The 21,407-nt window shown below is 47.5% G+C and overlaps 1 protein-coding gene across 1 annotated transcript; it reads right to left on the minus strand.

The window, feature by feature from the left end:
- Positions 1–2,176: 2,176 nt before the first annotated feature.
- LOC103772617 (cytochrome P450 2W1-like) lies at positions 2,177–11,591 on the minus strand. Its single transcript, XM_008939956.1, is given in 10 exon segments — positions 2,177–2,364; positions 2,969–3,110; positions 4,019–4,203; positions 4,527–4,668; positions 5,143–5,313; positions 7,285–7,442; positions 7,553–7,702; positions 8,990–9,064; positions 9,067–9,136; positions 11,409–11,591. Coding segments are annotated over 10 exon segments (1,464 nt in total).
- Between the last annotated feature and the right edge of the window lie 9,816 nt (positions 11,592–21,407).

A 21,407-nucleotide genomic window follows, 5' to 3' on the forward strand; every position in this document is an offset into this window, starting at 1 on the left:
TGTCACTCTGGAGGACTAGCAGCAGGATGGGGGAAGGCAGGAAGAGACAAGTGAAGCAACTGAGGAGCAAGCCACATGTCAACTCAATGAAGGAAGTTTTGGCCTTGCTAAAATAAAAATATATTTTTGCTTTTAGCTTCAGAGAAGCCAGAACTGTTCCTGCTCTAGTCTTCTCTAAAAATAATATGAACTCAAAAGACAGATATGGCAACAATCTAGTGCTCCAGGTGACACAACTGGGCTGGGTTCAAATCTGAATGAAGTCACTGTGGAACCTCAGATCTGATCCCTTGCCATGGGATCTTGGGTTCCTGGCCTCAAGGGAGAGAGATGGGTCCCTTCCCATGTGGCACAGCAGCCTTCAGAGCCTGCTGGCTTTGGCCATCACCTCCTGTGCTGGCACTCTGGCAGGCAGAGGTGCAGAGGTTCACCAGACTGTGCAGTACCCCTGCCTCAGCAAGAGCCACGAGCTGCCAGGTCCAAACATCCAAGGAAAACACATTTCTTTGGCCCCTTTGAAAAGTGTGCCTGAGTTAGCAGGTGGACAGAAGTGGTCAGTCCCCTGCACACACTGCATTAGACAGCCAAACAGATCTCTGCAAGAAAGTGCCAGCCTCCCATTTATTTGCTGAGCCCAACAAAGGCAGAACATTGATGATGACTCATCCACGTGTTTATCTAACAGAAAACATTGGCTCTCAGGAGTGTAAATCCTATTTCCACATTCCCAGTGGCCCTGAGGGTCTTCCCTCTATCTGCAAAACACGTTTGTGCCTTGCAACACACTGCCCTGAAGGCGAACATCTTGGGGCAGGGGAAGCGGCTTCGCTCTTCAAGATGTGAACAAAGGCAAGTCAGAGTCCCACACTGCTCCCTCCTTGCCACGAGGTGGCACCGCGATCCCTGGGATGCCTGCAGCCCAGCCCGGGGGGCGCCCTGCCAGCCCCAGTGCGGGCTGGGGCACAGGGCAGGGCTGGGCAGGGGCTGTGCCCACCCCCCAGCCCGGCTGGCAGCGAGGGCATGGAGCTGCCCCTCAGCATCCGCCCTTAGGCAGGGAACAGGAGAAGCCTTTTCCTCCCCATCCCACAGCCCTGAGGGTCCCCTCCAGGGGTAAACCAGCTCAAACCCTCCGTGGGACAATGGCTCAGCCCACCTCCCACTGCAGCCCCGGCAGCTCCTTCACTCAGCACTTCAGAGCAAGCAAGAAACCAGCTCCTGTAAGAGTCCTGGAGCCTTCACTGGTGAGGGGATGTGGTGAGGCTCCGTCTTGGAGGAGAAGGAAAGATGGGGATTTTGGGAAAAGATAAGGGCCTGATAAATCTCAGAGTGCTGGGCAAAGTAAGGAAAGGGGAGGTGGAGAGGTTTTCTGCCACCCAGCCCAGACCTGCCCAGCTTCTGTGCTGCTTAAGGAAAGAGCGTTTTAGAAGCATCTCAGCAATGTTTGCATGCTTGCTTGTTCACAGGTGGTGCTCCAAGGAGAAGCTGTACTTCTATATCTGAGCTACCTTTGTAAAAATGTAGGAGGGAAGTGTTTTCATTTGTCTGTTAAGCACCACATCAGCACAGGCATAGCAGAGCCTGTACCCAGAAAGAGCATAAAACGCCGCAGGAACTGTGCTAAAATCCTTCAGAGCAAGAGGAACCTAGAAAGTTCAGCATTTGGTATCTGGGATTCAAAGCCAGAAGTCTGGAAAATGCTGGAAGAACATCCATCAAACATGGAAAGAGCAGATATCTTGGACGTATTTGTCTCATGTGCAGTAGGGAATGGGGAAAGATCAGGGATTAGATGATGACCAACATTTGTATCTAATATTGTTCTACGAGTAAAAAAATGGTCCACTCTTGAGAAGCATCCTCTCCCAGACACTCAGAACTAGAATAACCTTGTTATGCTGTGTATTTGAAGTAGTGGCTGTCCTGTCACTTCCAGCCACGGATCTGGCTGGAATTTTCCAGGTAGCTTTACCCACCAGCCCTCCTCTGCTTCTTAGAAAAATATTTGTTGAACAGATATTTTAAGCATATATTAAGGCATATATTAAGCCAGCATTTGCAAGGCTTTGAGTAAGAAGACACTATTTGGATCTACTGCCCAGGGATCTGCTTTCTGCTTTGTGCATCTGCTCGACTGTCCAAAACAACTGGGGATTTTTCTCAGTTCAGAGCCTTGGGCTCATTGGCGTAGCACAGCACAGGCACACTGTGGGTGGGGTCTCATGGTGAATCCAGCCTCTGCAGTCGTGTCCAGCTCAGATTCTTTGACCTCAGGTGGAGGCTTAAAAGTAAATTTCTGGATCAGGCCTGTGAAGAAGATGAAGAGCTCCACGGTGGCGAGACTTTCTCCGATGCAGTTTCTCCGCCCTGCAATGCCAAAAGCAGGGCTGTGGGTGGAGTGACTGGGTAAGGGGTGCCTCAACCCAACACCTCTTTCCTACTACTTGGTAGCAATAGTGTGAGGGACAGTTAAGGCCCCAGCAATGCAAAACAGCATTGTGTGATATTCAGCAGCCTTGACTGTTGGTTTCCTACAGGCATTCTAACAGGGCTGTTTCACTCTGAGCCTCCAAGGAAGTGACCTGAGAAACCAGCCTGCCCAAAGCAGAGGAAAAGTGGAACTCTTGCTTGAAGGCATTGAGTCTCCTGTAGGTCCCAGTGGCATCTTTAAACACCACAACCCATTGTGCCTCCCCGTGTGGGCTGAGGGGCTGCTTGCAAGTCTTTTAAAAAAGCCAGAGAGGGAATTTCTAAACCATCCCCCCAGTGATGTCTGTGCTATTCCCAACAGAGGCTCAGATTCTGAGGGGCATTGGGAACTCGGTGCCCCATGCAGGATCAAACTGCTGATGCTAGATGGTGCTGAGGGACAGGGTTTAGTGGTGTCCTGGCAGTGCTGGGTTAATGGTTGGACTCAATGATCTTAAAGGTCTTTTCCAACCTCACTGATGCTATGAAACGCTTTTGTTACCTGTGGAGAAGGGCAGGCATGCTTTCTTCTTTATGAAGTTCCCATCTGCATCAAGGAAATGGTTGGGGTTGAACTCATCTGGTGTCTCCCATTGTGTTTTGTCCAGCAGCACGGAGGTCAGCAGAGGAATCACTGTTGTTCCCTGCAGCACAACCATGCTCTGCTTTAGCATGTGTGGATGTAGCAAAATTCTGGCTTTGCCCATTCAGCCACGTAACTGTTCCTTCCTTGGGCTCTGCAAGCAAAGTTCTGTCTCTGAAGAACTAACTTCTGGGCTTGCATATGAGCAAATGAGCCTTAGAGTGGACAGCCAGTTCACTGGAATTACTGACTAACACATGATTAACAACCATGGTTGTTGGCTGTTCTTGAGTTCTGAAGCAGGACAAAGATGGGGGGCAGGCTTCCTTCCTGGCCAGCTGCTCTCTGCTTGCCTCAAGCAGGCAGTGAAACAATGCCGTGGTACTGCAGAGGCAGGAGTGCTCTGCAGGGAGTGAGGGGAATGAAGAGACCTCCCAGTACTTACAGGGGATCCTAAGGAACGATGGGGAGGGACTCTTCACCAGGGAGTGTAGTGATAGGTTGAGGGCTAATGGTTTCAAACTAAAAGAGGGTAGACTTAGATTAGATATCAAGAAGAAATTCTGTGCTGGGAGGGTGCTGAGACACTGGCACAGGTTGCCCAGGCAAGCTGTGGATGCCCCATCCATGGAGGAGTTCAAGGCCATGTTGGATAAGGCTCTGAGGAACTTGGTCTAGCAGGAGGTGTCCCTGCCCATGGCAGGGGGGTTGGAAACAGATGATCTTTAATAGATGATCCTTCCAACCCAAACCATTCTATGATCCTGTGATCACAAAGATTGAGAAGCTTTGTAGGTAACCCTGAAGTCATGCTGCCATCAGTCTGGGTGTGGAGGGGATGGGGGACTAGGGACCTGGCTTTTCCCCACTGAGAACCCTGTGCTTCAAGCTTCCCCACTCCCTGTGCCATTTTGCCCTGTGAGTCATTGATGTGCTACATCCCCTCTTTATCTGGAGAGCAGAAAGTACCTTGGGGATGAAGTAGCCTTTAAAGTGGGTGTCAACAGAGGTGCACCGTGGAACATGTGGCAGGAGGGTGACAAATCTCTGCACCTCATGGATCACTGCGTTGGTGAATGGCATTCTTTTCCTGTCCTCAAAGGTAGGCAAGCAGCCAGGGCCAAGAACTCGCTCAATCTCTGTGTGCACCTTTTCTGTGGAGCAAAGGAAAGGCACAAAGTGAGTTTCTCTGAGGGGTAAATCACCTCCAAATCTCAGCCTGTGCTGGCTGTTGGTTGGACTACCCAAGAACAGGAGGTTGCCCAGCCCTTGGGAGCAGAGATAGAACAAACTCCTGGTTCCTTTCATGCTGAATGGCAGCATACAGTGCTTGGACAGAGGTGGGCAGGTTCCAGGTCCTCTGATTTTGGATGCATGAGAGGCTATGAAGCTTTTGCAGGTGAGCAACACTTAGGAAGTCGCTGCAGAGTACTTCACTACCCTACACAAGGAAAACAAAACCATAAAGGTGTCTTACTTTGAATCTCAGGGTACTTCATCATCAGCAGGATGGCCCACTGCAGGGTCGTGGATGTTGTCTCAGTGCCAGCCATCAGCAGGTCGAGTGCAGAGGCCAATACATTCACATCATTAAAGAGTGCATTGCTTTTATTTTCTTCCTTTAGGGAAATAATAATTAAAAAAAAAGCCCAAAACACCACTGTTAGCATGGCCAAGGGAGAACTAGGAGAGGTAACCTAGAGACATTATAGTGGGGTGCATGTGAATTACAAGTGCTAAGAGGCACCACACTGACACCATTACAGAAATGCTTCAGTTTGCAGCAGAAATACTTCCATGCATGAGATTTTGTCCCCCCCCCTCAATGAACTAACTGGATTTATTCATTGATTCTCCAGCATCACATGACATTTATCTGCTCTGGGCAGTGGTTATCTGATTGACTCGGGACTTCCATCCCCTGCCTGTGGATGCTGAGAGGCTAGAAAATTGCTGAGAGGTGCAGGACAGGATGTTTACCCAAAATCTAAATATTTTCATATGGACTGTAGTAGAGCATGTTCATTAGACAAGCAACACAGAGCATCTCTGTGTAAGACACTGCACAAGGAATTGTCACATTGTTAAAATACCTGCTGTTTGAATACCAGTGCATCAATGTAGCTCGCCAGGGTGCTGCCTTTACTATGTTCTTTGCTTTCCTTGATGGACTTCCTTAAGATCACACACACCTCTTCTACTTTTTTCAGTATCATCTTGTGAGGTGTGAGAAGAAATCCAAGGAATGGGTAGAAATTAAATAACTAATAGGAAAAAACGGGGGGAAGGGGGAATCACAGGAAAAAAAAATAAATGAAATTCATCCATTACCTTGTACAACTGAAATATCATAATGGAGAAATCATTTATGTGAGGAACCAAATGACATGTGATTGGAATCTCTCTTTTTTGGTAACTAAAAATGCCTCCTCCTCTTAAAAAGCCTCTACAGAAATGAATGGAGCCTATCAGACTTGTCTAGACAGAGTCTATAAACATGAATTAAAAAAAATACAATTAAGGAAAAGTGATAGTAAACTCATGAAACAATGAAATTACATTTTTAAAGAGGTAATAAAGCAGAGAGACAAAGCATTACACAAAGAAAACTCCAAATGTTTAGCAAGCCAAAATACTTATGTTTGAAAGTTGTTAGATCATAATTTTTAGCTTTCACATGAATTATAAATCAATTACCCTCAGTTCTCAGCATTGTTAAGTTTCACAGCACAATAAACAGTTGTAGTCTACATGCAGGGGGGTTTCTTGCACCTTTTCTCAATGTTATATATAAACTGGCTGCAGACTAAGATTCACAAATCTCTTGCTAACTGGTTCTAATTTTTGCTGTTTTCTGCAAAAACTAAACCTGCCATAGAGATGAAAAGGGACATTGTGCTGTTGTAAACTGCAACTATTGTAAAGAGTTCTCATTCAGCTAATAAATTCATCAGCATATTTTTAACAGCTTTTTTGGTGACCATTTCAGTATTACCTTAAGTAACTAATACTCTCTTCCTTGTGATGGAGGATGAAGTTTAACAAGAGCTCTTGGCTGCCATGAGAGGTTTTTAGTTGGAATACTCTTTCTCTGCAGCTCCATTGAGCAGATATTGATTTAGTGCCAGGACAGGAGGTATGAGAGGTCTGTATGTAAGGTCTGCAGCTCTCTGCCTTGTACTACTACTTTGTAACTTCACTAGTTTCTTAAACAGTAGCAAGAGATCAAACCCTAGTAACCCCCAAACACACATGCAATTATCCACAAGACAAGGTGTCACCTTTGGGATGTTCACACAGCATCCAGCAGAAAATAACTGGGAAAAGCCTGGGTATTTTTCTTTGTACATGCACAAATAAAGTCACTATTTCAGTAGTTTTATCACCAGTGTGTTTTTAAACAAAGAAACTGGCCATGCCCTCCAAAAGGCACCTGGCTCCCTCCTCTCTCTTTCATCTGAGCCTTCTTTAGACCAAAAATACTAGACTGTAGGAGATGCTGGCATTTTGTGTTTTATTCTGGATACTGCTAGACAAATACTGACAAAAAAGAAGTGGAGTCCTGAACTCTCTGCCAAAAGTGCTACAAATGTTCTGTGAGACACACTCCAGGATTGTTCTCCTGCAGTTACTGTTAAACACTGAAGACAGAAGGTTGCCCAGACTCCAGTCCTACGTTAGGATTAGTTTCCTCATGGGAGACTACAATTCTCCATAACCTGTAAAGTTTGCAAAATAATGGGACTAAAAAGAATAGCATAAAGGACAGAGTCCATAGCACTTCGGGGGATTTCCACTGATGTAGAAATGTGGGCACTGATCACCCCAAGTCCCACCACCCTGGAAGCCTCAGTTATTGCACCTTCTGGCTGTAAAATTCAAGCACATCCCTTCTGCTGGCAAGGTCACCTCAGCCCAATGCTACCACCTGATGTTGGACCTCCTTCCCAGGAGGATATCAGCACCTCAGCCCAATGCTACCACGTGATGTTGGACCTCCTTCCCAGGAGGATCTGGCAAAGGAAGGAAAACCCAAAACAAGGAATCTCATCTCTGTCCATGGCAGGGAAGTTGGACTAGATGATCTTTAAAGGTCTCTTCCAATCAAAACCATTCTATGATTCCTATGTTTCAGTACCCTAAAGATCCTCCAAAACCATTCAGTAATCCTAAGTCAGCTTGACCTACCAGCTCTGATGGGATACTAGAGCATCTCAGCACAGAGGTGCACTTACATGCAAGAATGGAGAGCCAAGAAGGTGCATAACTTCATCTATGAGTCTTAACAGAGTGACAAACGTTGGGTCTTCATAGTCAAACCTCTTCCCAAAGAGAATAGCAAAGGTGATGTTGGTGGGGGCCGTGTTCAAGTATCGTAATCGGAAAGGCCCACCTAGAAATGAACAAAACCATATCTACACTGGTCATTTCTGGAGCAACCCAGAGGCCTTCACAAGGGCTTTGTAAAGTAGCATGAAGCACTCCATGCCATCTCCACCTCACCTTTGAAGGATTTGATCAACTCAATGAGAAAATGAAGCTCTTCAAGTATCATTTCCTCTCCAAGATGCTTCCCCATGCCAAGGTCTCTCATCGTGGCCACGGTGAACCGCCGCGTTGTCTTCCAGAGCTCTTGAGAAGAAAAGAACACACCTACGGAGGGATTGCATGCCCTGCTTGCTGAGGTGCTATGGGACTCCCTCAGAAACACCAAAACCCAGCCACGGAGCACAGGTATTTTGCAACCTGGTAGAGCATACTTAGGAGAGGACTCGGGGTCCTGGGAGGGGGGAAGGGGATGGTGGGGAGCAGTGGCTTGGGAAAACACCACCCCAGAGAGGTTCAGGAAGGCAGGAGATGATATTTTAAACAGTCAGGTACTGTTCACACCAAAGCTCTGGGACTGGCTTTGCCTCTTTGCAGCCATACACAGTAAAAAGCTCCACGCATGGGATTTGTCTCAGGCTGACTTGTTTTTCCTTAGAAAAACGACCCAGCTGTTTCCAAGAGCAAAGCTAGGAGCAGATGACACTGCTCCATCCCCGTCATGAACCAGACAAATGATTTCACCAAACACTTGTGTTTTTGAGGATGAACTGTTCACCGTGCAGGGGGACAAGGAGGGGAGGCAGGGAGGCACCTTTGCTTACAGCAGGGGAGTACCCCCTAGCTGGCTAATCCATCAGCCCAAAAACGTGCTGAGTCAAGAGAGTGACGAGGTCTCTGGGTACAATTCATCCCTTCCCAGGAGGGCTTCTGGTGCTGAATGTAGCCTACATCTTCATTTGGCAGTTTGGAGAGTAGCACCGTGTCTCCTTCCTCACACTGGGCCTCACTCTTAAAATCAAGATGAAAAAAAACCCCACATGCTGCATGCATTATATACATATTAGGTCATCAGATCTTTTCCTTTCAGCCCTGGATTATTCCCTTCATTGTTTTTCAATGTCTAGGCTAGGGCAACGCAGTGCTTTTTAGCATGCAATTCAGAAACATGCCAGATATCTGTTTACAGAAGTAATTGTCTGAGGTACAAACAGCCTGTGCTGCTGCACTCCTGCCAGTTCCTGCAGACTTTACATGCGTCATGTGTGATCCACACTTTGTCTGAACTCCCAGTAACTGCAGAAGAGAGATTGCATAAGGACCTCAGGCTTCATGTTGTGAAAAATCATTTCCTTCCCTCTGCACTGCAAAAAAAACCCCTTGAAATGTGACCCAAGTGCCACTAAACACAAAAAAAATATATTGATAAGGCAGCTAGGAAGATCCTCAGAAGTATTTTTCTTAAGAAAACAAACCACTGCCCCCAAGCTCCACAAAATGTAGCCCTTGATGATAAGGACACAGATCAAGACTCTTAAATATTGCTGCAATTGAAACAATTCATTTGAGAAGCAGCATAGCAAGTGCACCCTCCTCTTTCCAACCTGGCAGTACCGTTTCCATGCTGGATCTGATAGAAGATGGGGATAGCTGGTCTGTCCACAAACACGTCTGCTGTGTTCAAAAAAAAAAGCCAGTGAGCACCACCACCCTCTGGAAACCCAAATGGACGGTGAACACGGGGCCATATTTCTCTGAGATCTAGAAGGAGAAAAATCAGAGCGTGGAAGTCCTCAGTGGGAATGGTATGTCCTGCTGGCGTGGCTGAAGAGTTGCCTTCCACCCTCCTTCTGTGGTCAGAAGGGATGGAGGGATGCCAAACATAAAGCTCTGAGACTCTTACATGAAAGAGGAATCCAAGCAAATTAACACTGGTCTGTTTACCCAACAGCTTCCATAAAACTACTGGTTTTCTGAGCTGGCTGGACCCAGTTTGGCCCAGTGGATTAAAGAGGTGGAAGGTAACAAGCCACTTTGGACACCGACAGCAGCATAAAAGCATCACTGAGATCTGGCTGGGCAGGCTGTAATGCTTGAGTCCAGCACAAGAGGATGAAAGAGCAGAGGTGTCCTCACTTTTTATGAAAACTTAAATAAAAGCTTTGTTGTTATTAATGCAAAGAGCTATATAATATGATTCACCAAGGATGGACACATGGAGGCTTAAGAAACCACAGCTCTTTTAACTTGCCTTGGAAAATTATCACAATACCACACTACTTTTTATTTCTGCTACACCAGAGTTTTCAAGCCACTGCACAGCAGGACTTTATAGTGAGATCTGAGATACTGGGTGGCAGGAGCTATTTGGAGGCTCACAAGCATGCTCCTGCCAGGCTTTGCAAGGAACTAAGACTTGGCTGAGAGCAATGGAGTTGAAACTGCATAAAGCTATCATGAGATCAAGCCTGGTGTCCCATAAAAGGAGACCAATTCTGGCAATGTAAGCTAGAGGAGGCTTCAAAGCTTAGCAACCCCTGCCACTGTACTGAAGCAAACAGCCCAGGTAGACTCTAATCTGTGCTCCAGCAATATAGCCAGGACTTGATTTATTTATGCAAAAAAAAAATAGTTCATAGGACACCAACTTCAATTATTTATTCAAAATAATGTTTCAGTTGGTGCATTGTCTACCATGCAACTTTCACGGGGAAAATCCTTTAGGAATTCTCCTTTCAGGAAGGATTTTCTACTCCAGATCATGTGTTTGCCAATACCTTAAAAGTCTTCTGCCAAGTCAGCTTTCAGATCCTTGCTGTGCCACAAGCCCAACAACAAAAAAAATCTCACTCCACCTGTAGCTGCAGCCCAGAGCACTGCAGTGCCCTGACTGCAAAGGGCAGAGGACAGTGAGAGGGTGCCCTGGGCTGCAACCAGAGACTCCTTTCCCAGTTTCACCAGTAAACCTTCTCCCAATTGGCTTCTTGAAGTTACAGTTCAATGGGGGAAAGAAGACACCAGTGTGGCCAATGTGCCAAGTCTGTGCTTCACTAAGATGCTACCACCTTGCTCCTGGGTCCTCGGGTCACCTCCTGTCCCACCTCTGCTTTGCTTATTCTTCCCAGCACACCCAGGCACCACCCCAAACCCCCTCCTTCTGTCCTACCCTCCTCTGCAGAAGGATTTCTGATCTTGCCAGAAGCAGGAAACAGAGTCCAAACCATTTCCCAAGCTCTGGCTGTTGAGCCCACTGGTCTAAGATGAAGATACATCTCCACAGGCACCTTGAATGTCCTCACATGGCACAGTGATGGGAATGAGACAAGGGAAAGCCAGTTCCTCCTCCCTACATAGTGCTAAGCAAGTGAGAGGGCTGCTGGCAGCCTGATGTTAAAAGCTTTGGTGTAAGGTGCAGGGTATTTGTGTTGTGACATGGGGAACACCAGCTGAGCCATATTTTGGCTCTGAGAGGCTAAATACATTAAAATTTCCCCCTTTTTTTTCTGGAAGACAGATGTGAGGTAACTGTAACTCCTACAGAGAACCTTGTCTTGCCTAAGTCCAAGTCATTCACTGCTTCAAATCTTTTCTCCTACTTCTGTTCTTCAGGCTGTGCTATATTAATTCCCATCCTCACAAAAAGCTGGCAGCACCAACACCAAACACAAGCTATTTTGGCCACAATTAAACATCTGTCTTTCAATCTGGTTACATGTACACTCAAGTATTTTGAAGTATTTTGCAAGACAAGGAAGATGCCAAAATTTAGGTCTATCATTCTTATCTGATGTGGCTACTCACAGTTTTCAATGTGTGAGTAGTTCTCACATAAGCACTGCTTCCATTTAGCATCACCCTGTGCAGAGCTGGGATTGAGCAGTGTCCTTGGTCATTCTGAAACCTTTACAACATCACAGGCTTTCAAAAATGTGTTTGGCACTGAAAATCATCTCAGAACTGTCACTGGAGGAGAATTTTAAGTAGGTACATGCTGACATTCAACACCCTAGAAACAAAGGATGCTGGTTCTTACCTTCATTAGTGACTTGTCTTGCCTTCTGAAGTTCAGCAAATGCAAGTTGCCAATGATGGGCAGAGGAAACGGACCAGGAGGCAAATTTAAAGCTGATTGCTTAAAAACCTTCAAAACATAGAGTGCAACTGATAGAAGCAATGCACACACCCCACAGAGGACGAGGGGTGTGAAGGCAGCCATGTTTTGGTGGAGCTGGCCTTTCTGGAAAGCCACTGAGACACCTCTGCTAGCACGCTCACGTTATATTTACTCAGAGTAAATGATGTCAGGGGGTTTGCTGCACTTTGCATAATCTTCCCCTCCACCCCCAGCTCCCACCAAAACTCGGAATTTATGTCTGCAAACAGCAAAGTCCAAGCCCAGCTCGTGGAGGTGCAGGCTTGCAGGCTCCTTGCCTAGTGCAGCGGGGCAGGTTTGCTTTGTTTCCAAAGCCCAGCTCAGATTCTTCTGCCTGCAACAACTTCCCAGCACCTGGGAGTCCCTTATCTGCTGTACTATTAGGCATTGATCATGAAATTTCTCTTAAGATTTCTTCTTCACCCCTCTCTTCTGCCCTCTTCATCTAATTTCTTCTTTGAACATAGACAGTTCTTTACTTTCTGCATTTTGGCTCTTTACCCAAAATAATCCCTGAGGGTAGACAAGCATTGCTCATCCCATGGGACAGTGAAGGTGAGGCAGGTCCAGCAGGTAAAGAGACTTGCTCCAGGCCATGCATGAAGCTGGGTGGACAGCTGGTGGGCAGCATCTTCCTTCCTCTTTCATGTTCTTGTGTCTTTGCAGTGAAACTGTTTCTCCCACTGAGGGGAAACAGAACTGGACAATCTTCACATGCAAAAAAAAAATCAGGACCCATTTTTTGCCTCTGCAGATTGTAGAATCACAGAATCACTGAATGATTTGTGTTGGAAGGGACCTTAAGGATCATCTAGTTCCACCCTCCTGCCATGGGCAGGGACACCTCCCTCCAGACCAAGTTCCTCAGAGCCTCATCCAACATGGCCTTGAACTCCAGTGACAGAGCACCCACAGCTTGCCTGGGCAACCTGTTCCAGTGTCTCAGCACCCTCCCAGTACAGAATTTCTTCCTAATATCTAATCTAAGTCTACCCTCTTTTAGTTTGAAACCATTAGCCCTCATCCTATCACTACACTCCCTGATGAAGAGTCCCTCCCCATCGTTCCTCAGGATCCCCTGTACTGGGAGGCCACTATAAGGTCTCCCCAGAACTTTCTCTTCTCCAGGCTGAACAGCCCCAACTTTCCCAGCCTGTCCCCACAGCAGAGGTTCTCCAGCCCTCTGATCATCTCCATAGCCATTCTCTGAACCTTCTCCAACAGATCCAGGTCTTTCTTTCACTGTGGGTCCCAGAGCTAGATGCAGTACTCCAGGTGAGGTCTCACCAGAGCAGAGCAGAGCAGAGCAGAGCAGAGCAGAGCAGAGCAGAGGGGGTGACCCACCTCCCTTGACCTGCTGGCCACACTTCTTTTGGTGCAGCCCAGGAGATGACTGACCTTCTGGGCAGCGAGCACATTGATGGCTCATATTCAGTTTTTCATCCTCCAGCACCAGATTCAGAGCTCTGTTGCTGATCTCTGCAATATTCCCATTTATTGACACTTTGAATCTGGGCCCATAGCCTAGAAGATCTTCATGGTCTGCATGGAGAAAGCGACTCCTTACAAGGCACTTTTACAGTTCTATTCCTTCCTGCAGGCTACGTTATAGAAGGCTCAATAAAATGCAGAGTTGCTGACCTCCTCTTGTTCTTTTCCCTACCAGAGGCTGGTGAAAAACTAATTCAGTGCTGCAGACTCCAGAGTTGTAATTCAGTGTCATGCCTCCTCCTTTTGGGAGTTGGTCTTTTAGCAAGGGGCATTTCCTCCTGCTCCCCATCCAGTGTAAAGTGGTACCACTTTCACTCTACAAGAAAAGAGATTCAAAAATCAAGTCTTAGAGAGCTGGATTATTGGATCAATATGAATGTGGAAGGCTTAGTAAAAGATCTGCTGCTCCTACTGGTTTCTGGTAGCATCTAACAGAGTGAGACCTGTCAGAGACATTATTGGAAACACACATCACATCCTGATGTTGCAGCGGTTGCCTAGGTAGAAAAAGAGCATGTGACATCTCTTTTTTTGACCCCTTTTAGCTCACAAGGATTTTGTACTGCTCCATCCTGTGCTATGAGATGGTATCAGCCTTGAGGAGGCTTCGGGACACTCACACTGGACACAACGCCCATTCAAACCTGGACTTTCCCATCCATCTCAGGCAGGCTACAGCTCACACCCAGCCCTCTCAAACCCTGCACCACCCAGGACCCATCCGTCCCTCCCAAACCCTCCTGTGTCACAAACAGCAGCATCTGTGGTGAGAGAGGAGCCCGGCAGTCTGGGCACGGGCCTCTGCGTCCTTGCTTGGACAATGCCCTGCCTATGTGGCTCTGAGGAGTGCAGCAGAGGGCTGGGCTGTGAATGCAGCCCTTGTACCCCGAGCCCAGCTCCCCTGGGGCTGACTCTGCTCCTGCCCTTTCACTGCAGTCCTTTCTGGGAGGTCTTCTGGGCTCCAAGCAGAAAGGAGGTGAGTGGGATGCGGTGCAGGAGTGGCATCTCTTCACACGGGAAGAATTCCCAAAAGCAAGAGGCAGAAAGATGTCACTCTGACACTAAAAATGTCTTTATGATTCCCAAAGAGAAGGGAGCAGGGAAGCAATGAGCTCGGCCCTGCAGGCACAGCCAGCCCTCTGCCCTCAGCCTGCCCCTGCAGAAAGGTTACTCATTACCTGCTGCGGGAAGCAACCCATCTAAGAGGCAAAGCTGGGCAAAGATAACAGCATCCTAGATGCCCTACAAAAACATTTTCACCTGAGAGATTTGAGTTAAAAATTAAAAAGGGAATTAATCTTTATCTAGGACTAAATGATTTCTTTGAAAAAAAAATCAAAACATCCCCAGTCAGGGCAGGGTCATGTCACAAGTCAGAGGACAAATTACAGAAAGGGAAACACAGAAAGAAAAGCCCTTACACAGAGTGCTCCAGATCAAACCACCCATGGATTTATAACTGGGCAAGAAAGTAATTCCTTGGGCTGTGTATAATTATTTGCACACTGATTCCTTCCAAACCAGCCACTCCTGGACAAAGAGAACTAGGGAGCAGAAACTGAGGTCCCCTTCCTTGCACCTGCCCTTGGAGCCAGCAGTGGGCAAGTGTGGTTCAAATTCAGACTGTGGTAGTCACCATTTCTGGATGTATCCTGCTCTGCAAGGGGCCTGGGATGAGCACACTGCTGGAGCCCTGCTCCTGCCAGAATGGGGAGAGGGAGTCTTCACAATCTCACATTTGGGGCTACGTTCTTTAGGCAGAGAGATCTGCCCCTAAAGCATCCCCTGGTAGTTTTTAGAAGCACCACGTCCTCCACACAGAGCCTGCTGGGCTGTGCCCTCCAGCCCTGCAGCAAAGTCCCTGTCACACACAGCCGGGTCCCCAGCCTCTCCCAGAGGTGGGCAGCATGGCTCATCCCCCTCCCAGAGGTGAGCAGCATGGCTCATCCCTCTCCCAGAGGTGGGCAGCATGGCTCATCCCCCTCCCAGAGGTGGGCAGCATGGCTCATCCCTCTCCCTTCTCAGCAGCTGGTGGGAGGAAAGCATTTAATTTTTGCTTCAGAGAAAAAGGCCTCAGTCCCAAGCCAGGCTGCCCTTTTCCTTGGTCCCAGACTATTTTTCACAGTGAGTACAAGGAGATCAGCTCGCAGCAGAGGTGGGTGCTCCATCCCTTGCATTTCCAGTCTGAAGCTGCTCCAGTTGATGAGCACTGGGCTGAGACATTTAGTCTCTCTGGGGGCCAGCCTGGCAGAAACTCTGCTCTCAGATCTTTCCCTCTGTTCTATAGACCTCAGGGTTTGCTCTTCATCGTCACACTGGGCTCCTCCTTCCACAGCATCAAACCCAGCTGCAGCACAGTTTAAAGCAGGATTTGCTGTGCTTTTAAAATTCTCCTTCCCTGGCTTCTCATCCCATCTGCCCAGCCTCTGATCCTTGAAGCTTCAATCCCAGGTTTTAGCTAGTGCTTAGTTACACACAAACACGACAAATTTAACAGAAATATTTTCCCACTCTTCTCTTTCTGCATGAAAATTTCAGCTTCCTCCCTTCCCTTTTCCCTCTGTATAGAACAATCTGCTCCCTGATGGTCCCCACGGGCAGCCCTGCCCTGCCTGCATGACATCTGCCTGCACACAAAGCTCTGCACGCCCAAGCCTGGGTGGCCATGTGCTGTCCCTGCACTGTGGGAACAGCCACCTCTGCTGCCACGTTGCCCCACACCAGCCTGGGACACATCCCCACACAACCATTGCCCTCCTGGCATCGACAGAGCCCGAGACTGGCAGTTCTTCCAAAGCAAACACGAAGGCAGAGGCAGGCAAAGCCTCCCAGCTCCACAGTCCTGCCTTGCTACACACCAAGCACAGGCCAACCCTGCCTGGTTGGCAAGGGTCAGGTCTCCAGGGGGGTGTTTCAGGTTGAAACACTGAAAACACCGTTTCGCCCCTCCTTGAGTGGACTTCTCCTCCCCATGCCCATCTCCATGCAAACCCCCTCTGGCAAGCACCAAAGTGCCTGGAGGGCCATGCCCCAGGGAGCTGGTGGGATCAGCAGGACCCTGCTGGAGGGCAGATCCAGGGGCAGGAGAGCAGCATCCCTCTGGCCTGGGTGGCCCCAGCAGCACCTTCTCTGCTCCACACCCGAGCCTGGAGGCAGCCACAGAACAAAACTAAACCCTTCTCCATTTATTTTTCTTGCAAGCTGTGTTTTAAGTGTTACCCTGAATGGCCCTTTGAAGCAGCAGGAGCTGCCTCAGCCCTTTCTCTTCAGCTGATTAACACGTGCAGACAGCCACACAGCCAGCTCTGGCCCAAACCCCACCTCCCAAACCCCTCCAATCCTTCTGCAGCCAAAATGCTGCTGACCCTGAAAGCAGCAAGCACCTTTCAGCCATTAACCCCCACGTAAGCTTTGTCTCCCAGGTCTGGAGCTGCCTAGCATGAACTTGTGCCTCGTAACAGAGTTCAGGGGCAGCAGGTCTTAAAGGGTTTGGAGCAGTTTGGGGTTCTCTGGTCAGAGCTGCAGGCCAGGGGTTTGTCAGAGGAAGGTTAAAGTGCTTCAGTGGTGTTCAGTGGGACATAAGCCTCTACAGTCCTGTGCAGTTTGTCTTTTAAAAAGCCCCATGCTGTTTCTCAGCTCCTGGGCTCCATCACTCATTTCAGGGATGCTAGCTGTTCTCCAGCAGCAGCACTTGACCCTTCACTTGAATGTGAAGTGCACTCCAGCTAAAGAAATGCCATTATCCCTACTTTATAGAAGGAAAATCTAGATGGAAAAGGGAAAAAGATTAGTTCAAAGGCCACATGAGACAGTGAGAGAAACATGAGCAGAGCTGCAGTCACCACTACCAGACATAACAAAAAGGACAACTCAGTAAATGTGCCCCAGCAGATCACAAAGTAACTCAATCTATCACAATCTGGATATTTTATCACTCCTGGAGCACTTGAAACATCACTTGCAGTTGAAAAATCCAGTCTGTGGTTTTAAACCTGTAGCCTCAGCAGTGGCAATACTAAGAAATGAGCCCATCTGCACCCAAGAGCCATTTTAAACAAACCCAGCCCTCCCCTGGAAGCATTTTGGGGATTTGCAGATCGTGGGGTTTGGAAATGCCAACGTTTCACTGCACTGCACCACCAGCCAAAGGGGCACTGTGCTTCTTTTGAGGTCACACATTAATATTTAATCCATTCTGTCATTTTCAGTTAAAATACAGCAGCATTATCTGCCCAGGTTAACAGCATGGACGGTTATCAACCCACAGCCAGCCAAAGAGGTGCCTGCCCATTTTAAAGAAGGGCTGTGGCACTTGCCAGCTTCACTTCCCTCTTGCCAGAGATTCTTCAGCAATCAGGCAAAAAAAAGCCTTACAGGTTTGCTCCAAAAGCCATTAGCCAGTAAAAGTCTAATATAGTCTTGAACTGGTAAAAAAGTTCAACATCAGTGGCTACATTATTAACCTCATCCACATGCTGAATTATTTCAGAAGCTGCTGGCTGAGCATTGAAAATTGCATCAAGTTCAGTCTTCACCAGTGAAAAATTTTGCATTCCTAGGCCAGCAAAAAAGGGAAAAGGCAACAGTGTTGCTGTCAAAAATGGCTTTTTTCTTGCTGTCAAAAACTGCCTTTTTCTTACTATCATACCAATCATGAGCATGAAGAGGCCACAAAAGATCTTTTCTGAACATGCTTTTTCTAGCCATTAAAATAGTCTTAGAGCTCCAAAGCCTTAGTGAAACAGGAGAGGATGGGAAGTGAAGCCAGAAGCAGCTAGTACACTTTATGCACTGTAGTTTTATAGTTAGGGTAATGTAAATCTAGCTGTTGTAATAAACTTTTCTAGGTCATTGTGAAGTATTTACATATATTCTCCCTTTTATAAGGAAGACCCCACTGTAATATCAAAGAAAAACCAACCCAAATTGCAAGAAGAAATTTCCAGCTCTTTGTATCAGCTCTTGACTGAGCCCAGAGGCAAAGCTAAGCACATCTGTGCAGGGTGGCCAGGCTACTGCCCCAGACCTGAGAACCAGGAGGTGTCACTCCACGTCACCACCACATCCCCACTCTCCAGGCAGGTGAGTGACCTGCAGGAAGCACCACTTGGTCCCAGAACTCATTAGAAGATGAAACTGCCTAACTCCAGAGAACAGGGGACGTCCACAGCTTGGACCATGGTTTAAACTTCATCTCATCTCACTTACTTTGGGCTTTTGTTGAGTGGAAAGAGCCTCAAAAGGAGCTGAGCTCTGGGATGAGATGTCTTAGGGAAGATGCATCAGCTTCACCAAGGCCAACTCTTGTGTCTCTGACATCAGCTGAGTTTTACCACTAGCTTATATTACAGCTTGCCATTAACAACAGCAGGAACTTGGGACACACTGGAGAGGGGCTCAGTCCCCTGCACAGGCTCCAGTAAGACTCACTCTCTTCAGCTGTCCCAGTGACCCACCATCCCTCTGTGCTGTGCTCCTGGTTTTGCTGGACACACTGGTGAGCTGTGTGCTGCTGCCACTGGCTCCACAGGGGAGTTCTCAACAAGTGCAGCTACATCTCACACCCTGCTCACACCAAACCATGCACAAGAGCAAGACTGGCAGAATTCAGCTCTGATTTGCAGTGTTATGGTCCTGTAATAAGCACAGCAAAGTGTCTTGAAAAGGAGATTCCTTTGTAACTGCTTCTTGAAAAGAGCCTTTAACATAGACTCTCCTTGGCACGACTCAGGGCTGGATTTCTAAATCCAGTTTCTCCCATGAAGTTTTCTCTGGCTGTTCTGTCAGGTCTCATCCATGTGCTATTTTTATTTTTCTGATCATCAAGCCTGTTTACAGCACAGAGGAACAATATGGGAACAGAAATAGAGCTGGGACAAACCCAGAGGAATGAGCCCAGTGATGGTGTTGCCAGCATCTCTGGCTTGAAGAGCAGGAGGCCCTGCAGCTGTGCAGGACCTCAGCAAGACTCAGCTCACTACTCCCTTCTGGTTATGCATCCAAACCTCAGTTGTGTTTGATTTACCCATCATCTGCAAACTTAATACCAAACACTTCAAATGCCTGCGTGTTCTTAAGCTGCCAGCTTCAGACCTCTGGTACATGACAAGAGAATATTTTCTGGAATACCAAGGCTGAGGGACTGACCATCACAACAGTATCACTTTTGGCTTCCTTAAATACAGTAATCAAAGTATTTTGAACAGTAGCCTACAGCTACTGAATGCTTTTCTGTCTCAAAATAGACACAAGCTTCCTCCCACCTTCTGCCATGAGATTTTTGGTCACTCTGAGGTTTTGGTGGTGGATCCAGTTTCCTTTGCTGTATCCAGTAAGCGCAGCCCATCTGGTTGCTGAGTCTTTGATCCAAGTGCTACCAACTCCTCCTGTGAAGCACCGAGTGAAAAGGACATAAAGGGTTAGCAGGGAAGCTTGAAGAAGGAAATATTTTATGTATTTGCATTTACACTTTTAATATAGTTGCGTTGTCTAGAGGCCAGATTTGGGGAATGGAAACCAGGAGCTTGGTTTCTGTTTTTAGCATGGCCACTGATTGCTCTGTGTTGCTGACAAATCTTTTAATCTCTTTCCCTCTGTTTCTCCCTTCTGTAATAAAGGGGTGATGAGGCCTCTCCAGCTATGCCTCGTGTGGCAGCATCCTCTGATGAAACACAGCAAGGACAGAGCATTAATAACCATTCCATATAGGAAAGCCAAGAGGTCACAGGTATTTAAGTACAGTTCAGCTACTCAGTGCTCCTTCATGCATGCACCATGCCTTGATGTTAATAGAAGTTACATATTAATATGGAATGGAATGGATAAGTAGGCCCTTCAGGGCACAAAAAAACCCATATCCAGAGTATTACTGAATAAGTACAATACAAACTTGAAATCACTCCAGACACTGAACAAATTGAAAAGCAAAGAGATATTGAAGAGGAAAACCACAGTCATTCAGCTCTCCTCACAGCTGGCATCTGACTGCCCTCAGCACAAAAACCTGGATGGAAAGGGGTGTCAGGTACCAGCAGGAGATGCTACAAGTGGTCCAGGTTCTCCATTTCTCTACCCCTCTGGCAACTTCCTGAGGAGATGTCCAGGAGGTATATAAAGGACTGAGCTCCCTGATTGCAATATAGCAAAGCACGTGCTCAATCTCCTGTGGAATCAACCCTGTGAATTATCCCACCCGTGCATGCCTGCAGCCTCCTGCCACATTGTCATTTGTCCTTCCCTCCCCCAGAACTCCCCCAGGTTCCTTCCATGCAGCCATCCTGCTCCACCAGGTACCAAACCCCCTTTCTGGGCTGCTCAGCAAAGCTGCTGCCTTTTGGATCCCTGCGAGCTGGTCACAGCCTGGCTACGGCCACCTGGGATCTGCTGCTCCTTCCCAGCCCCCTGCCTGCTGCACCTCTGGGCAGCTGTTACCTCCCCTCATACCCACTGTCCCCACCACTCGTGTGAACAGCCTCCTGTGTGAGGACACTGCTCTCAGGACCAGGATGAGCAAAGCCCTGCTGTTCCTGCCATCTAAGCCATCCTTGCTCATTTTATTTACACGAGCAGCTGCGCTGGCAGATTTTGGGGAGGATTTAGGAGATCTTGGTGATGAGCAGTCTGCAGCAGAGATCTCTCCACTGGACCACTGCAGCCACAGGAGAGTGTGTCTTTAAAACCTTGAGTGTTTTCCTGCCTATTCCTTCAGCACAATCATTAAAATAATTTTTACAAAGCCAGTGTTGCATGACATTGTTCACCAGCCAAGCTGCTCCTTCACAGCAGAGCCTCTTGGATCACCCTGAAACAATGTGCATATGCTTTTGGGGCAGAGACCAGCGTTTATTTTAAGAGGTGCTTTAGGATCAAGACAGTCACCACGAGCTCATCACATTTACTATTCAGGATTATCAGACCACAAGTGACCTTTCAGATTCTTAAGACTTGGATTACAAAGGGCTTTATATACTAAGCCTAATGACTCAAATTATTGCCTTAGCATCCTGACAATCAGAACAGGACTAGAAGCGTTTTACTTTCTTCTATCCACAAAACAGCTCAGGACAGATTTTGAATCCATTTCAAGGGTATCTCAAGCCAATGCCCATCATAATGACCAAGCTGAGCTGCAAGAAAGATAAGATGACCTAGGTAAAGGTCATGTCTGAGAGAAAAGGCAGGATTTTCTAGATAAGCCAGCTGAGACATCTGTCTCCCTTCCTCCAAGACAATTGTTTGGTTTTTTTTTTTCATTTCCAAATATTAAAAATTCCCTCTGAAATGCTACAGCACATGTGAATCCACAGGGCTGCAGTAGCAGGACACAGTGTTTTGCCATTTCCAAATCTTCAGCAAAAACTTCTGTGGAACTGGTAACTGTCTTCCTGT

This window comes from Merops nubicus, unplaced genomic scaffold, assembly GCF_000691845.1.
Source record: "Merops nubicus isolate BGI_N331 unplaced genomic scaffold, ASM69184v1 scaffold4935, whole genome shotgun sequence".
Taxonomy (NCBI): domain Eukaryota; kingdom Metazoa; phylum Chordata; class Aves; order Coraciiformes; family Meropidae; genus Merops; species Merops nubicus.